Raw genomic sequence first — 17405 nt, forward strand, 5'->3', positions numbered from 1 at the left:
CTGGACTTGCAGCGAGGTATCATGCATGATCTAAGGCAAGTGTTTGATGCAGCGATAATCGCTTATAGTAAAGATACCGTAAAATGAATGATTATTATATCGCACTGCACGACTGATGCAGGTCACCTAGTCAAGCACACGTGCGCAACGCTGATGAAGTACAGTACAGTACAGTACATTGACTGTAATATGAAGACTGTACAGTACTGTACTGTACACTGTACACTGTACAGTACAGTACAGTTGCAGAGCGGCTTAGTGACAACTCAGGTCTACTGACAAGTGAAGCTAGGGAACGGGTCAAAGTCACATGTTGCGATCCGGCCCGTACCGGTACAGACCCTACAGTACCGCATATCTACATATTGGACCATCATGGCTAACTAAATCACCGGTGCTTTTTTTTGTTCCACCTACTGTACTTTAGTAGTCCATGATAGTTGTGCTATCCATCATCTCTACAGACATGGGTGCCATCAAACTTGTCAATATAAAATGGATACTCATTTGTTTCCGTCAATACAAGTTCTTGCCTTTTGAGTATCCATACTTGAAGATTACGTAGCATGAATAGATTGCATTGTTTTGGATAAAAATTCATCAATCTTGACATCTAAAATACAATGCAACTAGTCTTTCCAAATTGAACACTATCTACTATTTGGTGGATTTGGTCAGAGCCTTATAATTCGATTCTGTATAGTACATTATTACCACTTAGTACTTTATTGCTCAAGAATCATGGTTATGACAAGTTATAGTTTCACTACTAGGGTTCTACAGTACATAGTAGTGCTGTTCATATTCACTTTGCGGTCTGAATAATACCCATACTTCGTCTTATATTTTCTTATAGGAATACAGCAGTTACTTATTGTACTTTGCAAGCTCAATATTTTGGGGAGCTTATATTTATCAGCTCTATTTAATACTTTGCATGCGCTACTTTATAATAGATATACTAAAATATAAAATTTCTTAACCTAAACGTAAAATTAATTTAGTAGGATATTAACCTGGCAGAGCTTGCAGGAAAAATCTGTTTGCATCAAAAGTCTAATATGCTAAGATACGACAGGCAATAAATGTATCCTTGACTGAAAATGAGACTGATTTGATATTTATCTGCTCATACTTACAACAAGTGATAGACAAATATGAAACGATCCAGATTGAAACCGGTCATAGAGCATTCCGTCTTTACAATAGACAAAATGACACTAACTACGAGATTAGACCATGTAGATACTTATATGCGTATGTAACATTATACTACCATTTTTCATCTTTATAAAAATAAAAGATAACTCTATACGGGCAAATGATATTTTTTAGTTTTACAATCATGATTTTAATACTTTCTTTTCTAACTTCCGTAATAAGATATACAGTGCAATAGACATACAATACAATAGAATACGGGTATCATCAAACTTAATTTAAATGTACTAAAAAAATAATTTCATTATTTTGTGGATAGTAGCAAGTAATAAAGGATACCACACAAAAAATATGTACGGTATCAACAAAACCGAAGTTAAAACTTCAGTTACTTTCTTAATTTAAGATCTTCAGCTCCAGCAATTTTATTCAGAAAAAGGGGTTTCTTCTGTTGTATACACAAAAATTTGCCCAACTTTATCAAATGTGTACACTTTACTTTTAAATGTATCTAAAAGCTGCAATCCTGATATGACCTATAATTGAAATCGTAATTAATGTAAGCGTCATGTCCCTTCAATTTCCGATTGATCCTTATCAAACTTGACATATATGGTAGAAAATAAATATCAATATACACTCACGTGCAATCCAGGGTATACCGGTAAAATGTTAACAGACACTTCTATACTTTGACCAGGTTTTAATTCGCCAAGCGCCTAATTAGACAAGAATAAAAGATGAGTATACTGGCATTTGATCAATTCATACTCTAAGCTATATTATTCTTACAACCTGGCCAGAGCGGCCAACCCATAATAATGGCTGGACCTTGGTATTATCCAACATTAACCTCAGGTTCATGATACGATCACTTTGTATAATGGTTTAAAGTTAGTTTGATCTTCTAGTGATAAAGCATAAGTACAAAGCGCGACGCGTTGTAAACATAGATACTTAATGAATACCTGGTTAAATTAATAACAGACAGTTTAACAGTAAATAACTTCTCCACCGGAACAGCATCTGCTATCTCAATACAATTAATTCTTAAATCATTTAGATCCCTAGGCTAAACCAACAAAATAAAAAATTAAAAAACAAGCAATGACCATAATTGAGAAACAAACAAACTGCACTCGACATCAAAAAACCATCATTATTGTCTAAAGCTATGATCAAACTTTACTATACCATTCGTTGTAGCTGGCTGGTCTGTAATCTTCCTTTTTCACCAAAACTTGTTAACCACTGAATATCTAATTTACCAACATCGCACGCACTCTATCATATTAAAAGGACGTGCACATTAGTAAAACAAAATCTATTTCACATTTCATTTAGCGCTAACATTTATTATATTTCGAATAACCTTATCGCTTTTCTCAATTATTGGAGATACAGGAGTTAAACGATAGAGGTATTGGCGGACATCCATTGGACGTAGATATGAAATCTTTCCATTAGAACTTGGGCCGCTATTAATTTACAGAAACAAGCTATGGTATCAGTCATAAGATAGTATCAAACTAATCATCAATTTTCTATGCCAAACAATATAATAGAAAGCTGCTAACAACAGCAGATTAATTTTATCTCTGCAAATGCATAATATGCAGTATGGATGTGTACAAACCTTTCGGGTAATAACTTATTAATATCATCGAGATAGTACGAAGGGGAAGGATCTAATTTAACGCTATCTAAATACATAGGATTTGGAGTAATATTTTCCACTTGGGCTTCAATATAGACTTCATCATCCTATCATTGGTAAATATGACAGTTAACAATAGTAAATACAGAATCTATATTTCTAAAATGAAGACATTTTGTTAATTAAATTCTATACATTTAGTGCTCGGAGGGAATATTTTAATGTAAAAATGACTTCATCGAACAAGATTCAATTTTCTTACCTCAGTAACAAAGAACTTTGTTTTGACTTCAAGCGGTTTCAATACCTACAAGCAAGTAAAATCAAATAGATATCAAAGAAGGTAATCAATGGTATCAAAACCATTGTGTACCAAGCTTAAACACGATTACAAGTAAAAATGATGTTATACGGAGATTACGGAGTATTGATTCTTACTTGAAATTTGAAAAATTTTTTAAAGTGTAATTTCTCTCCAGATGGACTAGTGTAACCAACGCTACATCCTAACCTATATAAACAATAATAATATATATAAGAAGAATCTTCAACATAGCAAAGTAGTAACATATCACGATACACATGCATATACGTATTCCTTTAGAAGGAAATGTTACAAGATGAAGCTAAAATTACTCACACGTGTATACCAAGTTCTTTGACATCATAAGATACAATTTCATTAACATTTTCCGATGGCTGTAATAGCAAACTTGCATTTTCGTCCATACAATTTAGTGGAAGAGGATGGCGCTGAGCTTCCGTTTGAATATGGAGCTATATAATATTATGAGAAAAGCAGGAAATATGATATATACTGGATATCCTTGGCTATCAATGCTATATAGTAAAGATAAAATATCAAGAAAAAACGAACTTTAATTTGTATATCTTTGGCAGCAACAGTACTATCATTTTGCACATTAATATAGCTTGTAAAAGTTTCACCCAGAAAAATATTCCTATTCAATTGAAACAGAAAATCAAGATTAATATAATGCAACAAGATACAAGACTGATTAGCGTAGCAATACAGCTGATACTTCCTTAACACAATCGCGCTGTACGAGTGAAATAGACTAAACTTGATAGGTATTGTCATCAATATCTTTACAACGGCTTATTTCAAATATCAAAGAAGTCGAGAGATGGCAAGTATTTGAGCTATTTATGCATTTTTATGCACAATATCTGTATTGTATTTACCCAAAACTTTGTGGTAGCGTTAACATTTCTCCCAATGAAAAGGCTTCTAATCCATCCACGACACCCAAAGCATTGAAAGATTGTCTAAAAATATCCTCTAAAGGGAGAAATCAATTATTCAAATTCGTGAAATATAGAATATCAGATCAAGAATTAAATTAATGCTGCACTCACTGCAAATACATCTTATATTTTTAATTACGATAATATGATTGATTACTATTTATGCATTAGCCGATTTATAAGTGAGAGCTACCAATTTCACAATTCTACAAAATCTAAAACTTGAAATAAAATCATTCACTGAAAGCATAGACCTGGACTACTACGAAGTTTTCTTTTTAGTACTCTCCGTGAAATTTCCCACTCGATTGATGAAAAATTTTTGACGCGTCTATCTCATGTAGTATTTCAAATCAGCTTCCTACAGTAATTTATCCGTTTTTAATGTCAATATGATAGGCTTAACCTTGAAATTAGTATAGTAATAATACAGTATTTTAAGCGTATCGCTAACGCGATGGGGCATGCAGAAGTTATTAGATAATATCGGCACAACGTACAACTGGTCTATCTCTGATTTTTCTCAGAATTTACCGTTAACATTAATGGAGATGGAGATAATAGCTTATACTCCTAGCTGTAAACTAAATCAATCTTGAAGTGCCAAAACTACCCTTATGACTAACACTAAAGACTTACTCTGATCATTAATACCATAAAGTAAAGGAGGACAAAAGCCTGTTTTATTCCGTAGTAGCCAATGGTTATACTGATAAATCCAATTATGATTTTGACTAAGTTGACTTACATCGAAATGGAAGTGTTTAATTCTACGGTACCCCACTTTGTTTATCAAGAGGCACTCGTACCCCAACTACAGCAAAGAAAATGCATCTACAAAATTAATCATTCTATGACTTGTACAATGTACACATATATTAGGCATGGCTATATAGCTATAAAGTAAGACAGATCATATATTCGCTAAGGCAAGCTAAAGGAGTATAAGAATTGAATAGTTCCTGTACTGAAGTCGAGAATTTTATCGAGATTGTTAGTAAAATGAAGTCAAAACAATTTTCGATGCTATCCCAATCACTATCTATGTTCCATGGCCAATTAAATCAAAAGGCAAAACGTAGCTCTCCTTAAAAATTATCATCTGCATTAATCAAGGATATCAAGGAAATAGACAGTAAAATCGGTGATTCTAGCTTGACCCAACTACAATATGGTAATAATTTTTTAACCCAATCCGTTAACAACTGGTTAAATTAAATTTATAACTAGTTTACGTTCTGAAACAAGTTGCCAACTAATAAATATAATTATAATTATATAATACAGTACAATCGATCATTTTATGCACAAGAATATTGCATTGCATAATGAATTTAACCCGTCAATACCTTATATAAAAATGATCCGGTTTATAGAATAAGTCATGATGGTATCGCATAACATAGCTGAAGTTAGAATAAGGTGGTTGGAAAGAACAGGATTAATATTTACAGTATAACTTTTACCTGGTAGATCATGATCTTCGCATGTTATTGGCGTATGAAACTGTAACGCTGGCTTTGTCAATCGCATCACTGTTTTATTCAAGGTTAGACAAAGAAAAAGGAATCAACTAGCTGGTTAGCATATCATCAATATCAGAAAATAAAAGTAAGAAAGACAAATTTGATTAAATCCAGGCTTTAACATGCTTTAAATGACCTTTTAGTGTTAGTAAATGTTCCCTGTCTCGCAAGGGCTCCATCTTGGAAGGCACTAATGAACTACGCATGCCTGAATTGAATTTCTATACGGAAGCATATAAAAGGCACAATGAGTTCAGATTTAACCCTGAGTTTAGTATCAACAATAAAATGGCTTTAGTAGAGAGAAAATTAAATTCGTTTTAATTTTCTTTGGATATATTATAAAACCATTAAGCTTAGAGATTAGGAATAAATTGCTATGGCATCAGCTTCATGATGGTATCTCAAATAGATATGGGATGAAGTCAAGCATTACTGGAAACTTGTACGGTTTTAAGGAGTGCTATTATTATTTTCAATAGACTGCCTGCGGTGGAGAAATTATTCTCCATCCATGAATCATTAAACCTGTTAGCTTACACTTATACGACTCATCGATGATTCAATATGGTGATGGTGTTAACATGTCGATATTATTCAATTATATTTACCGAGTTTATATAAAGGAATGAATGATTAACTATATTAATAAATGCAGCAATGCTAACTTCAATCTCCAATACGATGAGTTATATATAGACTAAGCAATACTCTGTAATAACTTTATCGTCAATTAATAAGAGCTTTAGCTTGCGAACTTATTATACGGTATGGATTAGAACTATCATGTCAAAGTTCTAGATACTAGAGACGCTCCAAGATAATTAAGTATGCTAGTAGCAGTAGATATTTATACATACTTAAAAGTATATGATTGTAGAATGTCATGATATTAAAACTGCAGATATCGAATTACGGTATTCTGACTATAATAGCACATAAGCTCATATACGAATATAGATGGGATACTTATCTGCTATGAGGAGATATCGTGATAGTAAAGTTCGAGCTGCTATAAATATTTGTAAAATAATTCTATCATCATCAATCTTAAGATTGAAAATGCTCATAATAAACGATTATTAGGTATGGTGAGATTTAAATCCTGAACGCAGTACATCCATTAACTTGTTATACCCGTACATGCGCCTCAACGGCTTAAAAATAGGATGATGCTAAACTCTAGATTTGATAAATAACTACCAATGGAACTGGAAGCTATAAATTTGGGGCAAAAGCGTGAATAAATTTTCCCTTGCATATACTGTACTTATGATATAATGCAATCAGTAGATTTCGTATAGTAATTATAATCAACAGTCATCCACATTAGCTAATGAATGTATTAAATATATCATCGATATAAGAAGAAATGATATCAAGCCTAGCTTCCTGTTCGATGAAAGCTAGTAGTTAACGTACTAGCTTTGATGGGAGCCTTTAACATATTAACTTGTACATAGTTGAAAATGATTTAGAGATGTCATGATATTCATACTTAATGATCTTACCTATACGATGATTATCACTTTTATATCTCACGTACTTAAGTTAAATTGAAACTTTTTATCGGATTAAGCAAGCTTATTAACTGAAGTGTAGAGACCAACTGTAAAATGATATCGTAACGTACAACTTTTTGAGTAATCTTCGTGCCCAATTTGGCTTTTAAACGATGGTTTTGAGCAATCGTGATTCACATTATAGAATTGAATACTAATTACTAAATTGGTAAATCAGCAATCATCCTCAGAACATAAGCTTAAATCATATGTACTTATTCTATATTTGCATTAATTGTTCTATAAGTACTGTCGTCAACTAAAATGACAATACTGCATTATCTGAGCAGCCAACCAATTGGTTCTAAATCACGACCATATGTTAAAGAAATATACAAATCACTCAGACTATCATGTTAGCATTTCTGTTAGAAACACTATAAAATACGTTTATCAAGGTATTAAGGAAGAAATGATTGAAATTGAGTAATTGCAATTACGCAAAGTTCTAGGCTGGATCAATAATCTATAAAATCGTAAAATTCCTTCTGTTGCTAGAAGACATTAATTTGTAATAAAATAGAAAATTTGCATACACATTAGGAGACCCTTGCTAAGTCTGCTTCCAATTCACATTACTCGAATACACTCGACAAAGCATATTAGCTAGAATTAAAGCATACGACATACGAGCAATTCATATACAAAGCATAGGTAGTTATAGAAAACGCAGACCCTTACTGAATACTGAACTCCCCATCGCCAAATATATATTTTATAAAAAGTATTAGATTAGTACTGTGAGTGTTCAACTGCATAAATTTGATTAAAAATGAAGCTCAAAGGGCCTAGTCCAGTTAGTAGTGTACAATACTTGCTCAGTAACTGGCATACGATACGACTATAGATAAAGGATACTACTGCCATGATCCGACTCTTCCATGCAGAATTGACAGTCTTGTGTTAACGAATCATTAATCCTTACTAACATCTTGTCAGTGTAACTACCTTAATGGCAAATTTAATACCATACCAGAGATTATTAAATCATTGATATACTCGATAAAAGCGTTCTAGATAACGTATGAACTACAAAAAATGATCCGTAAATGCATTGAAAACCCTAGTTATTGTAGCTTCAAAAAGCGTAGTAAGATTCTGACTTCCCAGCATAACTTTAACGCCATTTTCTATTATTGATTATTATTGAATGATTTTATTGTCACAGATATTTTACTCTTACAACAAGCTATAAATACCAGACCGATAAATTTGGATAGCAAAGGATGTACATTATTTTAAATAATCACACTTGGCTAGCCGTTCAGTGTCCCACCAGATACTTGCGCAATAAAGTTGCTGCTCCAGCAATATCTAGATACCGGATATTATTAATACAAATACGTATGTAGATAGATAGATTGCATGCCAATTTTATGATAGCTTAAATGCTGTAAAATCAGCAAAAGTAAATGCTTACAGGTACAAGTACCTCTACGTATACAAGGTCATTCAAGGACACACTCAAGGTAAGAGTTACTAAGAGATGACACCAGCATTTATAGTCGACAGTCAATTTAAACGTCAGGTATCTATAACTAATGTTGGAAAACATAACTGCAACGATATGAACAAACTCTAAAATCTACTTTTATCGCCATTTACGCGGATATGTATTACGGCATCGTGCACAGCTTAGTGAAATGTCCGTAATGTCTAAGTTTCATTAATACATCCACATCGCTGTAGCCCCATACTCTAACATGAATACCTTTCCAGGTAAAAGTATATTCTGGCTTAGATAATTAATTTTCTACCTGTGCCTGTAAACAAAGTAAATAAATGCAAAATCAAGAATTCAGATTTATTATACTCGCTCAGATATACCATATAAGAATGACTGATTATTCTGAGAAAAGAATGTCTTCACTTATAAAAATCACTCGAATGAATGTTTACTATACTGGACATACGCATGTCCGTTCATTCATACAGCAGTATTCAACTAGATAGCTCTCATATTCGGCTTGTCTTCTATATACTTACAGCAGCCAATGCTTGTTCAAGATCTGCAACCAGGTCTTCCGTTTCCTCAATACCTACCGATAGCCTAATCTGTTGACAATATTAACATGTAGCGTAAGATATACAATCAGTAAAAGGCTATAACGATAAAATGATAAATCTGTACCAAAGTATCCGTTATGCCAAGTTCAGCCCTCTGCTTTTCAGGCACTGATGCATGCGTCATAAGTGACCTAATGTTATCATATTCATTATATAAGTTGATTAAAATAGACATTAATAATGATCAATCCGAGTAATGCCAGCAGATACGTAACAGAAGCTAGGCTATACAATTTTTTAATAAATATATATCAAATTACAAATTAAACCAATAATCTTAAATTAATCTAAGATTAATAGCAAGTCGAACCACAATGCCAATTACACTAATCAATTCTACAAACTTACGGAAGTTCAGCCAAACTTTCGTATCCTCCAAGGCTCTCTGCTAGCGTAAAGATCTAGGGTCATGAAATATACCCAAGTATAGTTTAACGTGAGCCGATTGCCAATTCAGGTCGATAGTTAATCTATTTTGCAATACGGTAGTGAGGTAAATTAAATCTTAACCTTGATATTTTTGAAGAATCTCGCAGCCGTCTTGGCATCTCCTTTTGCATAAAAGGTGACCATTCCACTAAAGCCTTTCATCTGTTTCTTAGCAATTTCGTGCTGAGGATGGCTGGGAAGTCCTTGAAAAATTGATAAAAATTTATGTAAGATAAAATAAAATTATCTATTTAGCTACTAATTAATAGAAAATTAAAAAATAATTGCTTACCAGGGTAAAGAACTTTTTCCACATATGGAGAGGACTCCAAAAATTTGGCAACAGCAAAAGCGTTAGCTTGGTGCTGTTTCATACGGATTGCTAATGTTTTAACACCACGATTCGCGAGGTAGCAGTCGAAAGGACTCGGTACTATTCCCATTGCTAATAAATCAAAGTTTCAGTTAACGGTTCGTAAAACTATGCATTACGTAAGAGTACAAGGGTATCTATTGTATCTTACCGAATTGCAAAAAGAACAGCTTCTCATTTATTTCATCGCTGTTAGTCACAGCAACCCCCATAAGGACATCGGTATGTCCTATAAATTTAAGAAATATCTTATTAATTATAATTGAAATATTAGAAATTTCACCATAACGAATTGTACGAAAACCACGGTTAACAGCTTAGATATATGAGTTACGATCAATTCATAATTAAAAAAAATGTTTATTTACCATTCATGTACTTCGTAACGGAATGCATCACGATATCGGCGCCAAGACTTAATGGACGCTGAAATAAAAAATTATTTATTATTACCCCAACCATGCCTTAATTTGGACATTATTGCTCATTGAGAATACTCAGCTTTCATGCTATGGGCAGGCAGTAGGGTACCATGCCCTCAACATGACTTAGCTTACTATGCAGTCAGTTTACTACCTGAAAGTATGAGGAGGCAAAGGTGTTATCGACGACAACAATTATATCCTACAGATAAAAATGCCCACGTTATCAATCGTCTTCAATTTCAAGTTAATTCACATTCGCGACAAGAACATCCAAAAACAAAGAAATTTGGTATCTATTCATAATATCGCGATCTGTAATTCACCTTGTGTGCGTGCGCTATTTTGCTGGCCCCTTCTAAATCGGTTACTTTCAATGTTGGATTAGTCGGTGATTCTAACCACATCATCTGAGAGATTAATAATATATTAATTATGTTCAATAGAAATATTATTCGTAAAAATCTTGGTATATTTCTTTGAAGGACTCAACAATCCGTAATGGTAAGAAATATATCAGGTACTAAATGTGTGTATTTTAACACTAGATCAAACACGCCAACATACCCTTGTGTTTGGTTGTATTGCGGCTTCGATATTTTTTAAATCCGAAGTATCGACAAAAGTAGCAGTCACACCAAACTTACCACAAACTTTTTGAAAATAACGATTTGTTCCTAAGTAAATACAACGCAAATGAATAATTCAGTACCGTCGCTTATTATCCATTATTATACATACTGCATAATACACAATATCGAATAACTGATAGTTAACACTAAAATTAGTGATGAAATAGTTCAATAGGGTGATAGTCACAGAAATCGAATCAGAATAAAATCTAATGTTCATAAAATTTTAACATCCTGTCTAATACTGTAAGTTTAATATTATAAAAGTCGAGATAAGGTATTACACTTTATCAACCTGAGAATGGCTAAAATAAAGATTTATACTACGTTTCTATGTCTAGGCAGAGAATGATTTATAGATCAGATCAACACATAACTTTACCTCAAGTAAATTAAATTGTATTGATAATAAACTATCACTTTAAATCAGTGAAATAATTATTTCATCAAGATATTGCTTAATAAATACCTCCATAAACGTCATTAACGGATACGATGTGATCGCCAGATTTCAAGAGGTGAACGATGGAAGTTGTAGCTCCTAAGCCAGAGCTAAAAGCCAAGGCTTAAAAAGTGAAAAAGAAATGATTTACAAGACGTACATTACAATGGTTAATAGTATCAATATGTTGTACTGTATTGCAGGACTCTTTGTTAAGGAGTTGATGAGATAACAAATGAAATCTATAGACATGTGACAACATCAACTGTTATATCGCGCTAAGAAACCTTTACGTCGCTATCAACATTCAATCAGCCACTGTTACGAAAAATTAGTTCAATTTTACTCATAACTTATGCAAAGTAAAACGCTATTGTAAAATGTACATCTTAACTTGTATGAGGAGAGTCACTTGACGTTTAAACTGGGTAGCGTTGAAGTAGAGCAAAAAGAGCAAACATGTATTTTATAATATTGAAAGGTGATAAAAAATGATCAATTTTACTTTAAAACGCCCAGCACCTGATCGTATTTGTTAGTGGTGTTACATACCATGCTTAGCTCCCTCTAATGAAGCCACACATTTTTCAAAAACTTTTCGAGTTGGATTACCACCTCTGGTATACTCGTAACCCTAGCGATTGAAGACAAAGCACTTAAATAAAATATTCGACCGCAATCGATGGAACATCATACGAGTATTATAATCCAAAAATACAGCATATAAACTACAAAGGTTATTGTTGTACAAGATTCGTTCAAGGTTCATTGGTAATAATTTAAAATTAAAGTTTGAATACTTAATTATTGCAAGACAAGCGAACACAAAAACACGACAATCTTTGCCATATGCAATTGCCTGAAGCTTATTAAAAGGGTACTGTAGCACCTTGAATCGCAGTTACTTAAATCACAGTAACGTACACATGAATAAGTGAAAAGTGATATCTATTTTCTCTATTTTTTGCAATTTGCTGCGAGACATTTCAATTGTTCAAAGGAGCAGCCCAAGGAGTATTCACAAAATCTCTAAAACATATACTGTAACTACGTCTGGCGATTTACCTTGCAAACATTGATTGTCAAGATAAAAGCATCAACAGACATCATACCGTACTATCAACAACTTACGGACTACTGCGTGCTATAGTAGAAAAGAGAATAAATTGATGTTTTCGATCCATTAACAATCTATTAAAGACACTCAAAACAAAACATTTACCATTTGACGATGGAAATACTACTACACTGTTTAGGAAACAGTTATCTGCACTTTCAAGATTTTCGCCTACACTTTATCCTATTTATCTATCATGATGCTGTCAAGATAATCTTGCAGCTTACATCTAGTATTTATTTTGGCTACACACTTGTGCCAAGGTCGATGGTCATCAAAGATTTATTCATTGCCGTTGTTTCAGTTATATATAATATAATTATTATTATATCAATACTATAAAAAAATGATTAACCACAGGTTACGCCCAAAAACATCATGCTGACATTTAATAGCCTGTTACTTATACTGAACTTGAGCAATGCCAACCAAAGTGGATCGAAAACGTGGCATGCACTGACTAATGTTACTTCATGTTCATCACTGTCGAACATCCAAATCTTCCGATTATAATCTATCGGGAATTATTTATATTATCATTTTAATGCCAGTAATCGCTTACTAACAGCAAATCAAGAATGTAACGAATACGTAGTTCAATCTACAGGAACGTACTGTACTGTACAGGTCCATTTTTAACGTATCCCTCTCAGCATTATTTCAACCAATTCATTACTCATCGCATCGAGTATTTACTACTACTGAAGCTGGAAGAATTGAAAATGAAAGCTGATGAAAGGCTTGAAATGCGTTGAAAGATTTACACCTTGTTAACTAACGATCGGTTGATGATCATTTGATGATCATTGCGATATTTTTTCCATCATGAAAAGAAGTTTAACTCCATTTGGCCATGGCTACTTACATTGTTATCGCCCGGAGCATGTTGCTTGAACGTTGTGGAAAGAGAAATTTGAGGGATCATCGACATGGATTTCCATTGGTCTGGCGATTGACCAACGTGTATCGCATTGGTAGCAAAATGTTCAAACGTAGACATGATTTGGCAGTGAAAACTTGTGTGACTATTCAAAAAAAGCGCTGAAGAATTTAGCTGAGGACCAAAGGAGACGGACACTTCCCACACTCCACCTTCTTCCGACGGCTACAGGTGATGAATATCCGCTGACTAACGCTGGAGGGGACTTTTAATGAGTTGATATGGTTATGCCACGTAAGTGACTTTCATAGACTGGATTCCGCCGCCCAAAAGCCGATGATACAGAGTGGATTGTATCGCATGTTCGGGCAGCATTATACACGCCATATCCATTCCAAGCCACAGTAACGCTGACTAATGATAGGATGTACTGTACTGTAGATACAGTACTTTTGATACACTCAGTACTGTAAAACTGGGTTGCTTTGCACTGTATGAGTGCTGCGGTTCGTGTGACGTCAACACTAGCTGCAGCCTGCTGTAAACATTCAAATCGTTATACGGATAGTTTAGTTACTGCTCTCAGAGCATGGATTGCTAAGCAATTCCTGCACTGTGCTCGTAATTAATCGATGGTGAAAACTAGCGATTGATTTGGGTCTAAAAAAAATTTTAAAATTCAGTACACCACTATCAAACCGGTAAATAAAGTCATCGGATCATGTCAGATGCAGTACACGGCGTAAATGAGCTGCTATATCGATAGCAATCGCAGTACTGTAGCAGTTCAAACTTCCTTGTAAAGTAGAGCACTGGGCAAAAATTCGGAATGGAATTGGATGGACTACTAGAAGAAAACCTTGCGCCTTTTCTTCTAGTAGTCCATGACAGTACATGAACATATACGCGTCTATACAGTACAGTGACCTGGAATGAAATGCAGTTCGTTGATCATCAAGCAACACAACACACATACTATACTGTACAGTACTACTACATACTGTTACAGTATAGGCTTGCAGACAATGAGATTGGCAATTTGGCATGCAAAACTGACCTAAAAATAAATAAATTAATCAATTATAATTACAGTACAGTACTTATTATTATCGTTAATCGAATCGGATACTGAAAAGTGAAAACACACGGCAATTGCGGAAAATAACGGTACTATAAACTACAACCTGCTCTAACCACGCAAATCGTGCTAGTGCCTAAGCGAGCAGATGGGCAATATTAATTGTGTACTGTAGATGTACAAATGTGAGTACTGTACTGTATGAAGTACTGAAACTGTAAAAGGAAAGACTGAGTATGCGCACAGTCTGCAACAATGTTACGCTCTGTACATTATTGCGTGAAAATGGAAAACTGCTCTGTAGCACCGTACACCACTAGATTCAATATGAAACTTGATTCATGTTTAAGACCTTGCAGTCTTATCACACAAGCATATTGACGTCTTATGCGCCTGGTGATCGGGTAAACATACTGTATGCACAGTATGCGATACTATAATATGCTGGCATAAAACGTACTGTATCGTACGATATTTCCAAAGTCGCGATTCAAACCGATTTCCGGCAAAAAAGCTCCAATCATTAATATTGTATACTGTAGTAGCAACTATTCAAAGATCTAGTGTATAATTATTGAAACATTTATACAAGAAGACAATGTCATTTAGAACACTGGTATGCAACATAGCTTATCTCATCTGCAATATACAGTAGCTAATTATCTAAATATTACAATAATAGTAATCTTACAAAATTAACGATCAACACCATTTGCTTTTTGGGGGAAAATTCAATTTGCACTATAGTGAATTCTAGCATTATAGTATAATGTTGCTCATTGTTAATTGATAAATACGTATTGTAGCAACTTGGCTTGACTATAAATAACATAGCATTCAAGGCAAAATTGATGACTATGTAAGCCCATTATAATTATGATTATTGTTCTTGTATTTCATACTCTAGAAATCTATATTATCTATCGCAAACAGAACGCTTCATACTACTGGTCCAAGAATATCACCATTAGTTCCGATAGTTATCGAGAAAACTGTGAGTCATATTTTACTTAAGTTTCAGCAGAAAAGATAATTGGGATCAAAGTTAGACGAAAATTCTATATATTTATGTTGCAATCAAGCTAGCCAAAACTAAATTTTATACGACTGACTTTAATTATCAGTTTTTATTTTTTCCTTAATTTTAGGGACGTGGTGAACAGGCATATGATATATATTCACGTTTGCTTAAAGATAGAATAGTATGCGTTATGGGACCGGTAGGTACCAATGTTCAATACTTGTTATCAGTCAATCATATTCATTTGCAATTCGTGTTTAATCCTCCAATTCGAAAATAAGATTCATAGTAAAAACATGCAAAAAATTGTAAAGATATTGACCAGTACAGCTTATACCTAAGCAATCCATTCTGCGAAACCTTGTGAAATCACGAGCACAATTCTGAATATTTTAGTGCACAGGCATTTTTCAACTTAGTTCCTCATTGCACATCTTAAAACTCGATTATATACATATATGCATTATTCGAGAGCGTAAAAGTCCCCCTTACTAAGATTTAACTGAAATTGATGCAAATTTCATTGTTGTAGGTCACTGACGATCTTGCTAGCCTGGTTGTCGCTCAGCTATTGTTTTTACAAGCTGAAAGTAGCAAGCTACCTATACATATGTATATCAATAGTCCAGGTAAATCATTAATTATCCTTCAAATTTGTACTTTCAACTATTTACTATCCATATTGGTTAAACACTTTGATGTAAGGTATCTTGTGTATTATAATGATTAAATCTTAACCTGCTAAATATAACTATTTGATCCTGCAACACTGTTAAATCATTCGATCAACCGATCTAATTAATAGATGCATTATTTGCTCTTTTACATTTCTGATAAGGTGGATCAGTTACTTCCGGATTAGGAATATATGATACTATGCAGGTACCCTAAGTGATTTTAAGTATAGTTATATATATATATATATTATAGGATAATGTAATCTAGTTATGATATTATACTATATCTGATATGGTAAGTTTTTATTAAATATTCATGCATCTGCATGGTGTATCTGTTCCAGTATGTCGAGCCACCAATCTATACTTGGTGCGTTGGCCAAGCAGCTAGTATGGGTTCATTATTACTTGCTGCTGGAGATAACGGAAAGAGACATTCACTACCAAATTCAAGAATCATGATTCACCAACCATCAGGACAAGCCTTTGTAAGTAACTTCTCCTCATGAAATAACAAATTTGCAACCTTCAATATAAATAATGCCATCTTAATGAAATATAGCAATTAAGAACCAATGATTTATGCATGATGTTATAATCTCATAATAGATCCGAAAATTTAATTCTCTTATGTAGGGGCAAGCTACGGATATAGCTATTCAAGCTGAAGAAATAATTAAATTAAAGAAACTTATTAACGATCTTTACAAAAAACATACTGGACAATCTATAGAAAATATCGGTAAAATTAACATTTTTCTATAAGTTTTTGCCATAAAGTTTCCTTGTATGGTAATAATTTTATTACAATTGCAGAGGAAGCAATGGAACGAGATAAATACATGTTCCCAAATGAAGCTGCTGCCTTTGGTCTAATCGATAAGGTCCTATCTCGACCTCAGGCAATCAAAGAAATGACAGAAAGTTAAAATGGATACAAGCAGTAATTTATAATAATCCATTAAAATCTGATTCAGTTAGTGTACAGAGTGGCAACCTGAAACGCCTTTAATAATATTGTCATTTTAACCAATTTCGAATGAGAAATAATGCCGAAAATTCAATAAATAAAATAAATTGACATCTTCTTAA

The 17405-nt window shown here is 33.5% G+C and overlaps 3 protein-coding genes across 3 annotated transcripts; 1 reads left to right on the top strand and 2 right to left on the bottom strand.

Moving 5' to 3' along the window:
- Positions 1 to 1586: 1586 nt before the first annotated feature.
- TRIADDRAFT_58871 (uncharacterized protein) lies at positions 1587 to 5792 on the bottom strand (the record flags this gene model as incomplete). The annotated part of the gene is made up of 15 exons (XM_002115048.1): positions 1587 to 1697; positions 1806 to 1880; positions 1954 to 2035; positions 2130 to 2233; positions 2356 to 2445; positions 2534 to 2639; positions 2798 to 2925; positions 3081 to 3125; positions 3257 to 3329; positions 3459 to 3595; positions 3696 to 3780; positions 4025 to 4121; positions 4727 to 4765; positions 5554 to 5622; positions 5750 to 5792. 15 exons carry the CDS (start codon positions 5790 to 5792, stop codon positions 1587 to 1589), a joined length of 1284 nt encoding a protein of 427 aa, XP_002115084.1.
- Positions 5793 to 8320: 2528 nt separating this feature from the next.
- TRIADDRAFT_36312 (expressed hypothetical protein) lies at positions 8321 to 13660 on the bottom strand. Its single transcript, XM_002115049.1, has 14 exons — positions 13523 to 13660; positions 12093 to 12174; positions 11568 to 11663; positions 11034 to 11143; positions 10793 to 10876; positions 10621 to 10668; positions 10413 to 10470; positions 10196 to 10273; positions 9964 to 10116; positions 9753 to 9874; positions 9591 to 9643; positions 9307 to 9373; positions 9162 to 9230; positions 8321 to 8938 (listed from the first exon to the last, which is right to left on the bottom strand). Exons 1-14 carry the CDS (start codon positions 13655 to 13657, stop codon positions 8921 to 8923), a joined length of 1173 nt encoding a protein of 390 aa, XP_002115085.1. The 5' UTR covers positions 13658 to 13660; the 3' UTR covers positions 8321 to 8920.
- A 1553-nt stretch (positions 13661 to 15213) lies between these two features.
- TRIADDRAFT_64140 (expressed hypothetical protein) lies at positions 15214 to 17242 on the top strand (the record flags this gene model as incomplete). The annotated part of the gene is made up of 8 exons (XM_002114861.1): positions 15214 to 15231; positions 15523 to 15609; positions 15764 to 15835; positions 16169 to 16265; positions 16475 to 16518; positions 16658 to 16801; positions 16950 to 17055; positions 17130 to 17242. 8 exons carry the CDS (start codon positions 15214 to 15216, stop codon positions 17240 to 17242), a joined length of 681 nt encoding a protein of 226 aa, XP_002114897.1.
- Between the last annotated feature and the right edge of the window lie 163 nt (positions 17243 to 17405).

This window comes from Trichoplax adhaerens, genomic scaffold (assembly GCF_000150275.1).
Source record: "Trichoplax adhaerens TRIADscaffold_9 genomic scaffold, whole genome shotgun sequence".
Taxonomy (NCBI): domain Eukaryota; kingdom Metazoa; phylum Placozoa; class Uniplacotomia; order Trichoplacea; family Trichoplacidae; genus Trichoplax; species Trichoplax adhaerens.